Raw genomic sequence first — 20510 nt, 5'->3', positions numbered from 1 at the left:
TTTTTGTACTATTTACAAAGTACATGCGAATTAATTAAAAAATATAGCATTCATTGGCAAACTTATATGACTAAATTATTATATGATGCATCGATAATGGATAAATCTGAATGATTTTACTCAAAAATCCTATACAGTACAAACGTTTTATATTACACCCCAGTCGCACTCAAATTAAATAAGAAATATATTTCATATTATAATTACAAAAATATTACAAATATTACAAATGTTATAGATATTTAATAATAATATAATAATAATAATATAAAATAATATAAATACCAAGTATAGTTTTACCCAAGAATCTAATTCCACTCTAATGTTGATCTTTCACATTATTCATCGACCACGCCCTTTGGAATTCTCGATATCTACGAGTACACGATTCTTTTGGCTGTTAAGTGGCCACGCAACATTTGACTCTTTCTCCTCGAGAGGAAAGTTACCCATCATTTGGCTCAGTGGGGCCGTTCAATACGTGAGATTTTTCCACTCTGACTAATTCTCAGTATACTCACTTCGAGCAGCGAAATATTATCCGTGAGCAAACTTCATTCGCATTCACGACGTTTGACCGGAATTACGGCGGCGGAACTCTCCATTCTGACTAGTTTTTCCCTCGTCAGAGATTCTCCTATAGTCTGCGTCGACGTTTTATTACAGTGACGTGGGAAACGTCGGATTTTTCTTTCGATCCCCAGTAACAAAACCGAAAATCCTCCCTCTTGCTCTATTGAGAGTTTAATCTTCTCTTAATCATGTTCTCTTAATCATGAGCAGAGAGAATGTGTTGTTAGAAAAAATTTAACGGGAATTTTCGAAGACGTTGAGAAAATTACCTAAAGTTAATACAATTTTTCGAAGATACCGATGATACTCCAATTCTTATTCATATTGCCAATTATTTGACAAGAACCTCAATTATCATGTCACGTTCTTAAGCATCAGTAAGCGATAAACAACAATTCTAATCTGAGTAATAATCTTACTCGTAAGATCATAAATCGTAGAAAATGGAGATTTAACGACTCGCAATTGCAGGAGCGAGAATCCAGTTCGTCTGGGTGAATGGGTGGAGGTGCGAGTGTCAAGAACCGGACGTTTGGCTTCGCTCGAAGTCGAGGACGACCCTCCGCAGGAAATCCTGGCGCCAGGAGCTTTCACGCAACTGTCGTTGCCACTAAATCTTTACTTGGGCGGCGCGCCATCCACTGACATGTACTCACCGAAGATGAAAACGACCGCCAGCTTCGTGGGATGCATTCAAACGGTCATCTTGAATCGTCGCGAGGTAAGAAACTTTGCTCGTATGCAAAAAGAGGAGATTAACTGTGATTTGAAAAATTTCATTTTCACGGAAAATTTATCGAACTGTTTAAAGATTTAACTCGAACTCTATAAATGTGATCAGCGACATATTCACTGTTCGACTCGTGTCCAATTTTCGAACCTTCGATAGGCAATTTTTGCAGACTTTCGTGAGTTAGACACGAATCTGCAAACCGTTTCTCCCCCTAAAAGCCACATTTTCGAAAAATCAAATTTGGAAAAGAAATTGCAAGTTTTCAACTTTGGCTATGCTTTATGCTTCTACGGTAGCGCTGTGAAAAATAAATTTCGAAGGAATCAACTTTGGAAAAAGCTGTAACTTTTCAATCTTGGAGATTTTTTTTTTATTTTAATATTTATTAAAATTACAATCAATTCTCGCGTTGAGAATATCTTGGAGATGTTTTGCGCCTTTATAGTAACATCTATCGAATTGCTGTTGGAACGAAAAAATTCTACTGACTCTCCCGAGTAAAATGATATTCATCATTTTTAAGAGAAAATGACATAATACACAGGTAGGGCAGAAATTCCTGCTAAGGGAAGTATCAAGAGAAACTAGAGAATCGTGTTCTGTTTCTGATATAAAAGCGAAATATTTTAACAAAACACGAGGCAGCGGCAGTGATAGTCAATTTGGCGATTGCCTTGGCATTGAGTAGAATTGCCGCTTTCGATTTTTTCAAAATTGATTTTTCCAAAGACTATGAATTCTAGAAAAACAAACGGTTTGCGGATTTTTGTTTAGCTCTCGAAAGTCTACAAGAGTCACCTATCAAAGGCTGCAAAATCGGGGAAACGAGTTAAAATTCATTGAACAGTGATTGTTATTAAACGTAGAATATTAGAAAATATAGAATATCAATTTCATGATATTTCATGATATCGTTATAATATATAAGCGTATTGCTTGTACGTACACGATGGAACGTTAATATACAAGTATATAGCGTGTTTGTACATGATGAAACGTTAATATACAGGTGTATGGCGCGTTTACACATAGGTTTTATGGGTTTTTGCAGACTTTTGAAAGATATTTTACTACAAAAACTAAACTCAGCGAATAAATATTCAATTTATTGAATTCAGTCGAGAGTATGCAAAATATATATTATATTCATAAAAGTGAATAAAAGTTAGTAATAAAATAGTATATAGGTGTAATATCGGGAATATATATATAATTATTCTCGATTATTATTGATGATGATGATTTATTTACAATAAATGGATTGTACAGATGTTGATTAAATAGAAGAACGATGGTTGTTCAACGTGAACTAATCACAATAACGTGCTATAATCTAGACAACTCAATAGTTAATTCGCAACTCTTGTTACAACGGATTCAACGCTCTCTCTCTCTCTCTCTTTCTCTCTCTCTCACGCGGACCACACTCTCACGACAACGCTGGCAACACTATCTCGACAACGCAACTCGCACTCTCTGACTTCTCGATTCACACTCCCTGGCTTCTCCACTGACACTGACTGTTCTAGCATCCCTTTGTCATTTCTTAGGCCCACCACGCACGTGTTCCGCAAACACTCATGGCCAGGGTCACGTAGGCCTTTTCTACGAAACTATTCAATTGAAGGACCGATTGATGGACCCGACGACGCCTCGGCTCTCGCGACATTGTTTATGGTTTACCCGATATCTTTTAGGTTTTTTGTCCACGATACTACATAGGTATAGAATAACATTGATGTACTGTTGAACCTGATCAATAAACCAATTTTTTAATTGATATACTTAATACATTATATCTAATTCAGGAAATCAATATGATACGCAAACGTCGTTCATTCGTTCCTGTTTCCTATCTGGTAATAAATTCACTATCGCTTCCCTTCACATTTCATGTCTCTATTTTTAATGACACACCTTTTTAATGACATTCTCGTTTTTACAACAGCTCGTAAAACACCTCATGTAAAATACTCCAAAATATAAAATATGGTAGAAATAAAAAGGAAGGGGAAAAGAAAGAAGGAAAGAATTTTATGGTACGCGGAATATAATAGAACATTAATTCTAAAAATGACAATTTTAGATAAAAAAAAAAATGTACAAGAAATAGAAAAGAAAGCAAAGAGAAACGAGAATATGAAAGAAAATACAGTTAACGAGGATGCAGATATTTATTAAAGTCCCTAACGATTTCATTCATAGAGAATTATTATTAACGACCAGGTATAGATATTAGTACGGCGTTAAACTGTATGAATGCACGCATTGTATGTTTTCGTTCTTTCCCTGGGCGACTTTAGGAGAATTAAATCCAACCTGGTGCAGCTTGCTCTTTTATTACATTCGTCTACTCGCGTTTGCCTTTATCACGAAAGGATTATCGTCTACTTATAAATTCACGGATATAGCTGCCACAACGTTGAATCAAACACGAAACTGCAACTACTTCCTTCAAAACTTTATGTCTAATTGAAACGAAATCACGAGCATCGTTTTTGTACGGATAATTACCGATAATTAGCGGTCTGTTAAATAGAACCACTAGAGTATATTATTATTCGGTTGAAGTATCCTTAAGTGGTTATACAATCGGCATAACTAAGAAATATAATTGAATACTGTCAAAGCTGCTTATTGTTGAACAAGTAGTACGGTCAGTTGTATCGGACAAGTAGAGAAACTGGGATTTGGCCAGACTTGCCAGAGATCCAGGACAATGCTGATTCAGCGACGAAGTAGCATGGTCTAACTGATTAGATAAGTAGCAAAAGCTAGAAATTCTCATAGTGCAAGCCAGAAATTGTCGGGAAAGTAGAATAAATGGAGTATAGGTCTGTCTATACAACCAACGCGATTCTTATTTATAGTTAGAATTTGTTAATTCCTTGAAACTAAAAAGTTAATAAGCAGGACGCTATAAAATATTTGTACCTTTCAAAGTGATTTTTGCATTGAATAATAAAAATATTCTAAGGTAAAATTAACTTAACCTGAAAAACTAAGAGCAGTTCTAAATAGATCGTTGTAATTTCATTACCCGATCTAGACTGATTTAACTCGTTTGTAAAAAATATTTTAGCTAATACCTGTCGGTTATTTGTCAATGGTAATCTTTAAATCGAAATATTTTTTATTCAAACGGATAGAATAAAATGAGACAAAATACACTGGTGTATAATATAAGAAGTTAAATATTTGGTTTAAATATATCAATACACCTTTAAGCAATTTTATAGCAAACTTTTAAATCTCCCTAATTTTCTAAAGATATACCGATTATACTTCAAATAAGACAAAATACTTCTAGAATTACAGTCAATGTGAATTTACAATTTTCATTCGTCTTCCTCTCTCCATGTAGAAAACGAACGATAAGTTAACATTAAATTTCAATCAGCCACAAATAAATCTGTAAACATGCAACATTATATTACGGAACTTGTCAGACCGATCTAAGACAGTCTCGTCTTTCCTTCGAATGGTATAAGTCAATAATTCCGCAAACAATGTGGCCTGACAACGGTTTATTCGCGTTCAGACGATCATTTATCGCAACAAGGTGCCGCGGATGTGTTAATCGTTATTAACAAAGCGATTACGTTGCACAGATTGGAATTCTCGCCGAGGCACTGGGCGGAGTGAACGTCGGGAATTGTGGACACGCGTGCGAGGCGAGGCCCTGCGGAGATGCAGAGTGTCGTCCGCTCCGGGACCGATTCACGTGTCGTTGTCGACCTGGCATGCCGCATCCGTGTCCTGCACCGGACGACAACACGATTCTGGACAGCTCTCTGGTGAAACCGAATAGTGGGACGCGATACGAGAGATCCGTGCCTAGTTTCTCCGGTAGCGAGAGCTACCTTCATTACAATGACGCTGACACGATGAAAAGGTATGGAAATTTAAAAGTTACGAAACTAAACCTTAACCATTTCCCTTGCGATCTTTCTCGCTGTCATTTATATCTGTATTGCGCCACGATATATCGAAATATACACATAATACTACACCATAATGTTTCATTCTCGTAAAATATTACGTATTATATTAAAATAATACCATGATGATTTTTTCATGATGTTATCTATATCATCTAAACCATTGAAAATTTTTTAGTCCACAAAATTGATCTCATTTTAAATGGTTCTAAGATATTTAGTAACGTAGGTCACCAATAACCACCAGTCGCGTTTAACGTGTTAAGAAGCTTCCTAACTCAATGTGACCTCCATTTTGATCTCTCTTGCTCAATCCTCAAAGCAGCTGCCGTGCAATCTCATGATAGACGATCGCTTTTACCGTTTAAAGAAAAAAAACACACCTCTATCCTTCTTAATCGAAGAAATCCGTTTGTCGCAGGATAATAAGCTACAGGGTGGACATTAATATGAGATTCAGAGCGAGTAGCAGTAGTGGGTTGTTGCTATGGAGCGGGCGCCAAGCAGATCCGCAAGAACAAAGGGACGAGAACGACGATTTTCTTGCTCTCGGCTTGGATCATGGTTATCTGTCTTTAGCCTATAATCTTGGCTCCGGTGAGGCTGTTCTACGATACAACTTAACGAGACTGGACGATGATCTATGGCACCGGGTCCGGGCAGTCAGGTAACGCTGTTAGAAAGTTCCTTTTCCCTGGTCGTTAACCATGTATCAACGGAGTTTTTAATACGACGGAAACTTCCTAATCGAGTTTCAATGTTCTGAAATTGACTGATGTTTCTTCAGGAACGAACAGTGGGCGTCGCTGGTCGTCGATAGCGGAACCGGAGTATCCGCGTCATCGCCTGGACAGCTCAGACAGCTGAACACTGACACGGGTCTTTACGTCGGTAAGTCAAGTATTTCGATGGAAATAAATTGTGACTTAGTGCCTCTACTACATAAGTTTAAAATTATATTCTCATGAATATGTTGACTAAAGGGATACAGTTTAGACAGAGATTTATTTTATCCATTAAATATTACAAAGAATATTATATGTATATTTTGGATGTTGTGTATGTTTTAAGCGTGTTAGTTCGATAAGATGACTTAACAAATTTGAACAATGAAACAATTCTTTCGATTAATTTAGAACCGATAACTTTTTTGAATTTGAAATTTCTACGTTTTGAAAATTTGAATAAACGACAAATTTTGCAAAAGATATATCGTATTTTTGTAAACAATTAAAGTGACGAAGATTCTTTTCAGGCTTTTATTCCTTTTTAAATAATTCTTAAAAACTAAATCCACTTTTATTGCAGTTGTCTCGATTCAAAGTATGTAACGATCTCATTTAAAAGGTTAAGAGGTTTCTCGTGTTGTGAAACGCCTTGCGATTGCAAAACAGCGGAATATCGTAGAGGAAAGTTAGAGGAGAAGCATTTTGTGGTTCGGACTCATATTTCCGTGTGAAAATCATAAGCATCGAAGATTAACTACTCAAAAGTTCCAGTAGAAGCGACTTATACATTCGAGTTTAGCTGTCTTTGAGTTATTACAGAAATTACCAAGTGGGTCATCCTCGGGAGCGCGTTATGTATTCTCGGTAACTTCCGCTAAGCTGTTGAACTCGTAAAGAAACAGCTTGATACATTGCTCCACTCTCTGAAAATTTATGGGAGCGCATCTTAATTCGTCGAATGTACCGTGTTTACCATGTTTCATCGCATTAACAACGGAGCATGGAAACTTCGTGTCAAAACTTGAAAAATTCATAGCTCGTGTGTATCATAAAACTTGACTTTCACAAACCTTTAACATCCAATTATTTCACTATTTTATTGGCGCTTTACTTTTTACTTATATTTACTTTTATATTTACTTTTACTTTTTATTAGTTGTAAAACTTATTTTAATTAATTACAAAAGAAAAGAGAATTCGAAGAGAGGATGACAAAATCATGTCTTTCTTTCGATTCGAGAAATTTATTACATAAAATAAACCATTTATTTCGATTAATTTAAAATTAATTAGTATATAACGTAAATGTAATGAAATAAAGTAATATAATTTTTTGTGCACTACTTCTTCCAGTTAATTTGTCATTGGTAATAAAGTTACTTGACTTTCTTATGCGCTAATGTTACTGAAAATACAATATGATAAAAATATAAAAACTGCGAATGTTTGATAGGTGGAGCACCGGATATCGTGAGGACAACGGGAGGAAAATACACGAAGGGTATTGTTGGTTGCATCAGCGACCTGGTCCTCGACTCAGACTTCTCCGTAGCGCTATCGTCGCCAGGACAAGCCACCAACACGCACTCGTGTATCCCCTGAAAGATATCCATGCCGTCCGACGTTAGATGGTTAGGTCCGCGTGGACCAACGCTTAGAATATGAAAATGCGATGAATAACGCTGGCCAAGCCAGAGATCGACGTCGTTGCAACAGCGTTTAAGGTGAATCGCGGCCGCCTTGAGACGCCTTGAACGCTGAACCACGTTTCGACGTGGAAAACGATTTATACACACCGATCACACGGTTCATCATTTTTGTACAGACTCATCAACGACGAAATTCTCCCGAAGAGAATAATAAGGTAACAGAAAAGAAAAAGAAAAAGAAAAAAAAAGAGAAGGCTAACTAAAAATAAAATACACATGAAAAGAGGAAGAAAATAAAATAGAGAAAGAAAGAGAAAGACTACGTCGTGTGAGACCGTCGAAAAAGTAGACAGCTTACTGTAAATATTAATGAAAGATATTTGGAAATCTGTCAGTCGCCTCAAGATATATTTCCGTTCGGTGACAACTTCCTGTCTGCACACATCTTCGTGTCTCGTGGGTTGCTCGATCTCAAGACGATATCGAAACCTCCGATATTCGATGATAAGGAAAAAATAAATAAAAAAAACTCTAACTTGTCCTACCTTTAGTATAGTGTTGCGTTTGAATGCGTTGCGTTGCACGCGCGAACTACACGGATCCAAAACGCGAGTCGAACGATGTTAAAGAACATTGTCGAATCTCCCCGATATGAGTTCCTGCGAATCGTCGTTCCTATCGCGCGTTTGGACGGAAGTTGTTACGTAAGGAATGTGCGTCTAGTCACAACTACGATTGTCTCCGGCCGGATTAAGAACTTGATAGAGCGCGTCACGAAGACGGCTTTATGGCCTAATAAGATTAAAGTACGTAGAAAAAGATGAGAAAGAGAAAAACAAGAAGCATAACCCCTTCGCGTCAATTTTTATTAAGCTCTCCGACCGGATGTCACGTGAAATCTTTTAATTGCGAGGCATTGTCAGTTTCAATCAATCAAGTAATCGAACACCTCGAGGCACCTTAAATACGTCCAACCAGTTCACGCCACACCTCTTAGATCATCGTCTAAGATTTCTCACGATATCTTTTCTTTGGTGACCGCACGACACGCGACAACCGATATGTAGCGATCATTTTGTTTCTCGTTCGAGCGAGCACGCCTCGAACACTCGATAGGGAGGATTAGATTCAGAACAGAACGTTAAATCAATTACGAAAGGTACAAGAAGGACCAAAAGCAATTAACACCTTTAACAACGATGCAAAAGCAAACAGAATTTCTGGGGAAAATCGAACGTTGTACATGGAGAAATTATTTTTCCTCTTAAAAATGAAAATATGATACTTCCATTGTTCAGGCTTCGTTAATTTACTCGAAATTAATAAGATCTTACATATTTAAGATGAATATTTTAAATTTGAAATTCTATCGATGGATGGAATATTAATCCATTCGAAATATTTCTTTGAAAAATAAATATGACAGCGGAATCGCAATTTTGGAACGTACAAATATTTTCCCTATGTATAACCGGCAATTTTTCAAAGTTCTCGTTGCTTTTGCGTCCGCTCGACATGCACGCGAGATGAAGAGGATCGGCATCGTGCGTGCAGAGGATCTGCGCGTCCGTGTTTTACAAGAACCACTAATGCTTCGTAAGGTACTTCCGTAGCTGGCAGTGTACGCTCCTCGACGTTTCCACTTAAGAAGCACCGAGCTGCACGTTCTACCGGTTAAATATCTGTATAAAAAAAGTAGCGACTTAATTACGAAGATGTCCCCGCATATTTTCTTAATTCAATAAGACTTTTCCAAGCGACCCTGAACGAACGGATCTGATATACATGTTAACCCCTTCGACGTGGTAAATTGAAAGGAAACAATAGAGTTAAAATGATAAAAGAAATAAGCCGAAAGTATTCCGAGGACTACGATATGGGTAGAACCATAAACAATTCAAAAAGGAATAACTTCACGAATGGAATAGAAATTGGAATAAATGCGTATCGAAAGAGACGAGCACTTTCCGGCACTAAACCTCAGGAAAAAAAGTTGTTTCATCGATAGTTACGTAACTTTACAGATTATACGAAACAAAGTTCTAAAGCCTGGTTTGGCATTCCTATCAACCGATTCAATGTTCCGTTATACTACATAGTAGTTGCAAAAAGGCAGTAAAACTTTATTGCAACTTCGTTTTACGCGAATTCGTCCAAATCGATTTGACAGACTGTGTAACAGTTCGCAAAACTATACTTTATCTTCGTGAACACATAATAACGTTTCACTTAGAGGTCTACCTGTACGTATATCGACAAAATGATTTCTAGCTATACTTTGAAAATATCGATAAATGAGTAAAAATGTCGAATGGGTTAAAAGAAAGGAACCGGTCGGAATCTATCGGTCAGGTCAATACGTATACATGTCATATCTTAACGAGAACGCGGGTACGGAAGAAGAATAATAATGAACAACGGTTAGGGGGATAGATGGATATATACACTTTGATTTCTCCGTTTTGCACGGGAATGATTTGAAAACTTCGAACGATCGAACTCGTACACATCATGTAAAAGCAATCGGCTGTAGTCAATTTTGTACGAATGTTATTTTCTTGAAATTATATAAATGAAGAAGTGGAATAGGGAAAAAAGAATATCAAAGATGAATGGTAGTTACGTAGGCAAGTATAATACTATAATAATAAACGATTATTGGCGAGTGAAGTCTAGCGATGTGAAGTCACGCACGAGATGAAAATATTTTAAAACTCCGATCTTTCGGAGACATACTTTTACTTCATTTCCTTTCTACGCCCTTTCTTGCCTCCTTCCTTCCTTCCTTCCTTCCTTCCCTCCTCCTTTATTCCCTTCCATCCTATCATTTCTCAGCACAATTTTTAACAAGGTCAATGTGTGTGTGTGTATCAATCTCTGAACGATTCTCCAAGCTTCGTAATATGCTTGTATAAACTTTATTCGTGGAGATAGTTTCGCTGGAACAGCGAAGCATTTTTGTACAAAAATCTCGCGACACTGAATAAGCTTCTTTTTCATCGCGCGTAGAAAAATTTCACTTGTTCCACGCGTTTCATTTGTATATCGTGCGTTTCAATTTTCTCCTGTATTCGCGCTTGAAACAAGGTTCCTGGACAATTTTTCGCTATTAGCGTGTAGCCGTGCATATCTTTTATTTATCGACGATCATCGTCATCATTTTAGATCTCCTCATTCGCGAGCATCGTGCGCGTCAAACATTGATTTTTGTTAGTATAATTAAACGATTAAGGGAATCGCTTAGTTCGTCGAATAAATCTCTCGGAACATTTTACTTATATCGATTAAATAAATTGTGGCACATTAAACGTTTCTATTTCTTGTACGTTGGGTGGATATATCAAATTGTTTCATGACGTTTGATATCCCAAACTCGTGTCTAACGAACGAAACTTTCAGTGAATATATCGCATTTACCACTTACCTTTAAAATAGAATCTGTTTAATCTTAAATTAAATTGTTCCGATTTTTGTGAAACAATCTGATGACTAGAAACAGAAAAGTTTATGTGAATGGTGTTTTCTCCGAAATATTTATATATTCAACGTTAGTAAATTTCTTAAATGACTTTACCGAAATTATGAATCATTGTCTTTCGATCCTATGAATTCTTCGATTCTCGTTAATCCTTCTGAAGAATCAAAGAAGAAGTAAACATGCTTTCTTATGATATTCACTGCTTCTCCTTCATACAACATCTACCCCACGTTTAATTTATCGAAGAAATGCATAAACTGATCGTAAGAATTTATTACGTAAACTTTAGGTACTTTTTATTTAAGATCGGACATGAAAATCGTTCATTTTTATCTTCGATTAGATGCATTTCGGAAGAAATCGTGTATATTTGTTTCTATGGTAGAATACGCATACGTTGTGAAACGACCAGACGATGGTTGTATAAGTCAACAGGTCGTACAAAATGCCTGATAAATTCAATGAGGATTAGTATCCGAATAAGGCTGAAGCGAAATCGTACTTACATCGTGTACTGAATTTGAATGTAAGGAAAATTAGAAAATCGCTGGATATCACACCTCAGACAAAGCGAGAAGAGAAAGGACGCTATTATTAAAAACAAACAAAAAAATATCATACATATTAATATATAATAGATATTATATTATTACTAAATATTATATTAATATATGATGCTATATATTAAATATTTCTATTATGTCCGTCTGCAAAGTCTATTAGAAGAGTCTATCCTGTCAACCTATTCTTGCGACCCATGTGGATCTCCTCAAATATATATGTATATACATATATGTAAGTGTGTGTATGCATGTATGTATGCATATAGAATGGTCGAAAATGAATTTTTCATATTTCGATGCTGCAAAAAAAAAAAAAAGAAACAAAACGATATAAAAGAAAGACAAAAAAGAAAAAGAAGAAAAAAACGAGCACACATCACAAACGAGAAGTTTGATATCGAAAATTAAAAAAAAAACGAAACAATTCTCTCGCTCTCTCACTTTGGATAAAATTACTATTCGTGTAGATCAAGTTCAATGATGATAAATGGTGCGAAGGAGCTTATCAAATCTGCAGGTATCACGCAATTATGCACAGAGGAACACTTCATTAGAATCGTGCTATCGTAACTCTTGTATACTTAAGTTTATTACGACCTTTTTCCATCGTTGTATTTTCTCAAGAAAAAATTGTTGCTTTATCTTATTACTGAATCGTACAAATTATCGCCAAAACATATCTTTTATGGTTAACTTATAATGATTCATATTGTTTAAATTTGTCTACTAAAAAACAGACGAATTTCCTCTAAAATAGATTTTGTCATAAAAAGCTAAGTTATTGCCTTTATTATGAAAACATTTCTTTTTCTTTGGTATAAAAATAATATTTTTTTATCAAGATAAGATATAAATAAAAATGCGATAGTTTTATCAAAAATTTGCAAATTATCGCTTAACTTGTCAACTTAAATTATCGGACCGTCTTCTATACAATTAACATTTTCTTAAATAATAATCAAACAATATGAAACACACGATTCTAAGTTAATTTACTTATTACATCTAGTGCAGCGCGATGCAATAATTTAACGAATTGTGTATGTATATGTTGGAACACGCAGTGGTATAAATTCATATGAGCAAATGTGTGTGTCTCAGCCCATGTTGTCGAAGCATCAATAAAAAAGAGATTTTATAAATCAGAGATTTATTTCCCTCTTAAAATCCTTCTCTTTTCCTTAAAATATAAAATGTCAAACGTAATTATTTAAATATTTGGTTGATTTTATACTGATCTCTTTCTTCTTAAATGTTAACAATTAATAAAGTACATAATTATGAATTTTTTACTTATATGTGCAACATGTATTTAAAATTCTTTTTAATTAATGTTAAATTTAGCGCCTTCCTTAATTCACACTGCGCAGAATCTAAGCGCGCTAAAATAGCCGCGAATTCAATTTCAAAGATTATGAATTTTGGAATTATCTATAAACGTTCTTATCTAAATTGTTCTGACAATATATGATATGTATTATTATACATTCTACTGCGCTGTAATTGTTTCACTATTATTTATACACTTGTTTAGTACCTCTTACTATGACCGCATAACTAACATCTTATAAATCGCGCAAACTCTGTAAAGAATTGACCAAGTTATATTTACAATCATCCATAGATTATATTTACATCGAGACGAGAATCCTATCAATTACGTATCGGACTTACTTTGACCATGACTTATATCTAAAATAGTAATGCTCGTACGTATCTAAAATATATACTATGGCATACATAAAGAAATCAGTGCTACCAAGTTAAAAAGAAGACAATCTCTATACTCATCAATTTAAAATAATATTCATTATTGCCAAGATACAGGACACTAAATAATCGTTATATTTGCTACTATAGTTTTATGTCGAACAAATTAGTGACATTTTATATACTTTTAAACATTACAACTACGAAATTGTAGTTACTATACCAATCATTGTGTAAATAATAGAAGCAGATTCTTAAATAGATAAGATAGATTCTTAAATATGTCAAGATCATAACTGATAAGAATACTATAGAACTACTATACTCAGGGTATAGGAGATCAACGTACTATACTAAAATGCTCGACAAACGGAGTCACTTTTTCTATGCCTATTTTATATATACCACCTAATTCACATGACACATCTGTGTTCAAGGAAAAAGAGCAAAGATGAGGGGACTGTTTCCGCCCCTACAGTTTTCCTGCCACAAAAATTTATATATTACTCACTAGAAAAATTAAATCTTCTGCTTATCGTCATGAGATAGTTACGTCGTAGTACTCTTTGACAAGTCCTGTATATAATAATTCCTAGAAGTGATTGTATATTTATGTACACTTTTTGTACAACTCTTTTTAATAACGAATTACAATTTGAAAGGAAATTAACGTGATCTTCAGTGATTGATACTCATGGTATGTATTTATTTTTTATACATCATCGCATTATCGTTGAATTATATACTGTCAACATTGTTTTCACAAATTAATAAGCATCTCGTGATACGACACATGCTTCCAATTAACATAATTAACGATTAAACATTGTACTACTTGTTGAAAACACCTGTAAACTTTCTTTTGTGTACTGGAATGAACAATAGAAATTGCGCTTATATCTGTGGCATATTCTACTTAAACAGTATATTTAAATGAATGCGTGTATTTAAATGAAAAATGAGTTATACATATAAAAAGTGTAATTGTCCTAAAAATGTATTCCTTTAATTTATATAATACGTAATTCATGTTATCATCATGTATCTGATACAAGGACAAAAATATCAAAAAATACTTTAGTCATTGTATTTTAACTTTGCAAAAACTTTAAACATTTAGGAAATGTATTAATGAACAAAAATTTCTATGTTTTTCTTTTATGTTTTTTTACGATAGTATATAAATTTCTTACATAATTTCGTGTAGCATTAGGTTTTAAATAAAGAATAATGCATGTGATTATGTTTTATATCTGTGTTTCATATATCTTGGGCTTATATGTTCTAGGCTTTACGTATAATGTCAGCGATAGTGCCAAGCACACATAATGTAATTGATTCTAATCAAAGTTATGACCATGCAACAGAGAGACAGAAACTATTGGAAAATTTATTAGCTGCTGCAAAAAAGTGTCATGTTAGATTTGGTGGGCGTACTGAATTAGCAACTGAATCTGATATATGTGTTACACAGCTATGTCACATATTTGAATCAATTTTTAGTCATGGATTACGTACAAAATGCATTGAAAAAATTAATTCAGCTTTAAGGTAATAAACTAAATAATTGCATATATAAATTAAAATGCCATTTATTTCATCAGTATTTCTTATAAGATATATATTATGGAAACTTCTACAAAAACAATGACATTTGTTTACCTTGTCTGTTTAAGATAAGATTGATATATATTGATATTATGCATATAGTCATCTACTTTCCCTTTTTTGTACTTCTTATCATCTCAAATATGACTACACGGATGTATGTTTATAAGATAATGCTATGTGATGAGTAATAACTAAAGATATATTCTATTACATTAATTTATGTTATTTATATCTTTATAGGCATGTCTCAGACATAGTATCTGGTGGTAATACAAAATCATGTAGTACATCAGATATGGCTTTTTGGCCATGTATAAAGGAACAATTAACATGGCATGAACAAGAACGTTTTAGTGTATTAAAAAAAGTTCACACTGATTATGGTAGGGGTAGAGCATGGCTCAGAGCTGTTTTAAATGAACGTTCTTTAGAGCGTCATTTACATGCTATACTTGACCCCACGATACTATCTTCGTTTTATGAAGACTGGGCATTTTTACTGGACCAGGAACGAAGTGCTATATTACCAGATGTAGCAGCAGGTATAATAACATTCATTCAATTTTGTATCATATCAACTTATTTATATAAGATAATTAAATATCATTTTAACTATTAGGACTTGGTAGTATCTTATTTGCAATTAGGATAGATAATGAAGAATTAGATAATAATTCAAAAAGCAAAGAAATGGAAAAACAAAAGATTTCATTATCTGAACCCATTATATCATCTACTATACCAGGTAATTGCTTTTCATTTCAAGTGCATAAGATTACATATAATTTTATACGAATATAATTAATATCGCGATTAGGACCTACTTCAAAACAGAGACAAAGGAAAAAAGTGCCAACCCATATAATTTCTTTCGATAACGAAAATGATGAACAAGAAAATACAGAAGCTTCCATTTCAGTTAGTGCACCTCCAACTTGTCTCAATTCTCCTACAGTAACATCAACAAAAGCTTCTACATCACCTAGTTCGACAATTTCACAATCTCAACCAGAAACACATAATGTTACTACAATAGTCAATAAAGAAATTTCTGACTGGGAAAACAGGTAAATGCATCTGCTATTTCACATTTTAATATTGACATATTAAATAATAAAACTTTTGAATATTTTTAGTGAAACCTTTGAAGAAGAAAAAGTATTAACACCAGTTACAAATTCCGGAAGTATGGGTGGGCTAGTTCCTGTATCTCCTTTAGATCAAACGTTAGATGACATGTTGATAGCATTACCAAGCTACTTAGACGTATGTATAAAATGCATCTCTTCCATATTTTTATATCTTTTAATTTAATGTTTTTCATCCATTTTATATTTTCTTGTTATTTAGGATTCATCTGAAGTAGCAGAACCTGCAGTAGAAGCTACGGAACCATTTGCAGATTTAGATATTCATACAGATGCTGATAGTGCAGATATTGAAGTGTTACGAGTAAGACTATTAGCTATGACTGAAATGTTAGAGCAAGCTAAAGAAGACGCTATGACTAGTAGATTACAGCTTGCTCGTTTACAAAGACAACATCAAAATTATCTTGAAAGACACGAATTACAAATACAAGCATTAAATAGGTAAAATTCGCAATATAATACACCTTATCTTATAAGGCATAGAAATAACTTATACTTTAATATAATTATGATTTAATAGAGAAAATGAATTATTAAGACAACAATTACGTAAATATGTAACGGCAGTACAAATGTTGAGAAGAGATTCGGATTCTACTACAGTTTCCGAAGAAGATCCATCATTAGATTATCATTATGAAGCTCAACAATATGAAGAAAAATTAATTCAAGTTGCAGATATGCATGCAGAATTAATGGAATTTAATGCTAGATTAACTTTACAATTAAATGACAGGTAAAATTATTACATATCTATATTTAACAGTAACAATACCTATATTTTATATTAATGTTCGGGAAATTTCCAGGGAGAGATTAGTTAAGTTGTTACAAGCTGAATTAGAGTGCCTTCGTGGCCCTATAAATGAAGACGACTTACCATTAGAACCACCATGTCTCATACATATATGGATTCCATCTGCGTTCCTTACTGGACAGTCTTCTGATATACATCATGTTTATCAGGTATGTAAAATAGATATAAATTACAATAAAATTATTGTTAAATATATCTAAGTTTATTAATTATTACAGATATACGTACGTATTAGGGATACCGAATGGAATATATATAGGCGATATGCGCAATTTCATGCACTTTATAGAGAATTAAAAAAACATGATGCAATTGTTACTACTTTTGAATTCCCGCCAAAGAAGACAATAGGAAATAAGGTACATTACAGAAGTATACTAAAGAATATATTATAGAAAATATCTTACGAAAGAATAGTATACAATATTACAGGAAATATCCGAAGTTCATTTTTATTCATTTTTATCTAGGATGCTAAATTTGTAGAAGAACGACGACAAAAATTGCAACAATGGTTAAGACGAATTGTTGGAAGATTGGCGCAATGCTCTCCAGCATTTGCTTCTAGACCAAGTAGACAAACGCTTATATCCCTAATGCCTTTCTTTGGGTAATTTATCTCACAATACTAATTTAATATTAATATAATATAATAGACAAGCGATTCTAAAATTTCAAAAATCTATAAAAAAGTATTTTCAATATCCTGATCTTATTAAATATTACCTTTTTTAGTGATAACCCTAATACTGAGGATTCGAGAAAAAATAACTCTACAAGAAACACGTTTTCTTCTTCCCCTCAATACATGGGTTTATAATTATTAACGTTTTTATAGACAATTTGTACATACATGAAGCCTTTTTAATTTAATATATAAAATACTTATGTTGTTCTATATATGTATATATATATATGTATGTGTATATATATATACAATATATATATATATATATATTGTTGACAATTGAAGATATGAGCATATGTCTGTATGTATACAATTATAATTAATATACATTCACACATATGCTGTTTATAGACAATGTATGTATAAAAGTAATATGTAGTAAAATTAATTAAAAACTAATTTTTTTCTACACAAAAGTATGTATTATTTTTTTACACTAATTTATATGCAATATTGTTTGAAACTCTAATTCATATTTCAAGAGAAATTCTAATCCTACTTTTAATCTTTGAATCATATAAAAAAATATATTTCTTATATATTATACAAAATTTGTTATATATCTTATATTTTAGAATAAATAAAATTTTAAAAATTAAAAATTAATAAACGTATTAAAAAATATTTGAAACATGTTATACGATAAAAAGAAATATGATCATTAAAATGTATATAAAAGATAGAATTTAATGAATTAACAAATAAATTTAGATCAAAGAGCTAGGACAATGCACAGAATACGGAAAATAAAGTATTATACGTTGTTCTTATAATTAAATTATATAATAGCGTGTTTAATCTCGTTTTCTAAAAATTTTATTCATGTAAGGCGCCTTAACAGTAATATAAAAAGGTACACTTTTTCCATTTATATTTTATGATAAAAATAAAAGTGCATATTGTTATTGGAACAAGTACATACAGTATTATGCTGGTAAATAATACAACTAATCGCATATAAGATTCACAGGTTTAACAAGTTGCATAGGAGTCTCACTATGGAGAGGTAAGATAAGAGAATTTTTACAACGAACCAATCATCGAAGAACCTATTCGGGCGTAAATTTTTGTCTCTCGAACGTGATTCTTATCAAATAATAAATACACGTTATAACAATGAAATTTGAATCGTAATGTGAATTAGTATTTATACTGAGCGACACAGACAGTCAATTATTTTTTACCTTTCCATATTGAGATATAAAAGTTTCTTGTAATAGCAAAGTTTATCGAGTCATTAATATAATCATCATTAATACCTTGACTGCCGATTGTGGAACCATAATGTATTTTTTCGTTACAAAGGAACCAACGATACACCTGTATATTATTGTTATATATTATAATACATTCGATGACATTGCGACAAGAGCTTTATATTGTAGCTCGAGCAAGCAACAATATAAATGACAAATCTCGATAAATCGACACTTGCTGCTTTACAGATCGAAGCCACTTACATTTAATTCGATACGAAATGTATCGAAAAGTAAGACATTGTTGTATGGCAGTCAATGTATTAATTGCAATTACATACGCTTCAAACGAATCTATGGAATCTATATTTATAGCGCATCGCAATCATAGCATCATAATCATAGTAAGTTTCGTAACATAATGGTACATGATTACATTACTTATAAAATCGATTACAAAACAGACACATTCATTTCAAGTCGATATCATATAATATAATAATATTCTGACTTGCAATAGGGAGAGAAAAAAATAATCGAATATATTCGTTAAATAAGTTCTTAACGTTTCGATAAGAATATAAATTCGATACTTAAATTTAATGGACAAATACAATTCTTTAACAGAAATATAAAAAAAGAAAGGAAAAACAAAGATTACTGTTGAAAGCAATTAAAGTATTCATAAACATATTATAACATTAAAACTTTTAATATCAAATATAAATAATGCATTATTATGATAAAATACTCAAAAATAAGGTAATATATATTTTTTATGTACTAAATCTTATACTTTAATTTGCTTTTATATTTTGAAATTTGATACTGCACGAAAAATACAGTGTATAATAACTTATCTCTTAAAGAGTATTTTATTCCGTAGAAAATATAAGTTTATTTATACATATAACGTTTCATGAAGGTTTATCAAGATTAAAGAAAAAATAAATCTCGATCACGAGAAATTAACATACTTTACAATACTGATACGTGGTACTTATTTGAAAAATGATTAACAATACTCATTAAATTTACGATTCATAGAGATGCGTGTGACTATCTATCGTTTAAATTAGAGAATATATTGCCGAGATAAATGACATTTCAAGCAAATAAAGAACAGAAAGATAATAAAATGTATAATATGTGTGTTGCATGTGTGTTTAATAGAAAACAAGATGTTGAAACGCATAAAATTTCAAATAAAATTAATAAATTCGAAATTTTCGAAATATAATAAAAAAAATGTAAAATTAAAAAAAATATATATATATAATATATAAAATTAATATTTACTATGATTTTGACAATTGCATTGTGCCGTTCGGAAAAGGAGTCTAATCTCTGTTGACTATGGACAGCTCGTATTATGGTAATTTCTTTTATACACATATTTTTTTAAAGTTCGCATTGTTCCACAAGTTTTTTTTCGTTCAACGAACTTTCGCGAGACGCACGAAAAGTATAGAATTCGTTGGCCTTAGTCACTACGTTCCGTACAAAGATTTCATCGTAAACGGCTTTAAATTATTATTTACATTCACTAGCTCTCTTCGCTGACTAATTTTGATTTAGCCCTAGGACAGACTAGAAGGTGGATAAATCCTTATGTATAAATTATTAATTTTCGATGTACCGTTGTGAACTACTAATAAGATGTTTATAGCCT

At 32.7% G+C, this 20510-nt stretch overlaps 2 protein-coding genes across 9 annotated transcripts in view; both read left to right on the top strand.

Annotated features, from left to right (window-relative positions):
- Window positions 1-12807, top strand: part of LOC117158163 (pikachurin) — a 262596-nt gene extending 249789 nt beyond the window's left edge. For all 5 annotated transcript variants that reach the window (XM_033336804.2, XM_033336803.2, XM_076624242.1 and 2 more), the window contains 5 exons: window positions 1045-1294; window positions 4918-5201; window positions 5669-5914; window positions 6035-6138; window positions 7429-12807. In XM_033336804.2, coding sequence (XP_033192695.1) covers window positions 1045-1294; window positions 4918-5201; window positions 5669-5914; window positions 6035-6138; window positions 7429-7577 — 1033 coding nt within the window. In that variant the 3' untranslated portion in view covers window positions 7578-12807. The remainder of the gene's footprint in view (window positions 1-1044; window positions 1295-4917; window positions 5202-5668; window positions 5915-6034; window positions 6139-7428) is intronic.
- Window positions 12808-13619: 812 nt separating this feature from the next.
- Window positions 13620-20104, top strand: LOC117158188 (sorting nexin-29). 4 transcript variants are annotated; one of them, XM_033336837.2, is made up of 12 exons: window positions 14207-14355; window positions 14664-14926; window positions 15227-15528; window positions 15606-15731; window positions 15804-16053; window positions 16123-16252; window positions 16337-16578; window positions 16658-16873; window positions 16947-17103; window positions 17173-17313; window positions 17425-17564; window positions 17690-20104. In XM_033336837.2, exons 2-12 carry the CDS (start codon window positions 14676-14678, stop codon window positions 17772-17774), a joined length of 2040 nt encoding a protein of 679 aa, XP_033192728.1. In that variant the 5' UTR covers window positions 14207-14355; window positions 14664-14675; the 3' UTR covers window positions 17775-20104. The 4 variants fall into 4 exon arrangements, with proteins under 4 accessions (XP_076480594.1, XP_033192728.1, XP_076480593.1 ...); XM_076624478.1 differs by having other exon boundaries at window positions 14223-14372; window positions 15906-16053; XM_076624477.1 differs by having other exon boundaries at window positions 14224-14372.
- The last annotated feature ends 406 nt before the right edge of the window (window positions 20105-20510 follow it).

Source organism: Bombus vancouverensis, chromosome 14 (genome assembly GCF_051014615.1).
Source record: "Bombus vancouverensis nearcticus chromosome 14, iyBomVanc1_principal, whole genome shotgun sequence".
In the NCBI taxonomy this organism is placed as follows: Eukaryota; Metazoa; Arthropoda; class Insecta; order Hymenoptera; family Apidae; genus Bombus; species Bombus vancouverensis.
The sequence above is the reverse complement of the archived record's forward strand: the minus strand, read 5'-3'. Positions and strand labels throughout refer to the sequence as shown.

Coding starts and splice junctions, on each gene's coding strand:
- LOC117158188 (XM_076624477.1), top strand. CDS start 14,334: ATGAGTTATACATATAAAAAGTGTAATTGTCCTAAAAAT. Junction 15,529..15,605: donor ATTACCAGATGTAGCAGCAG/GTATAATAACAT, acceptor TTTAACTATTAG/GACTTGGTAGTATCTTATTT. Junction 16,579..16,657: donor CAAATACAAGCATTAAATAG/GTAAAATTCGCA, acceptor ATGATTTAATAG/AGAAAATGAATTATTAAGAC.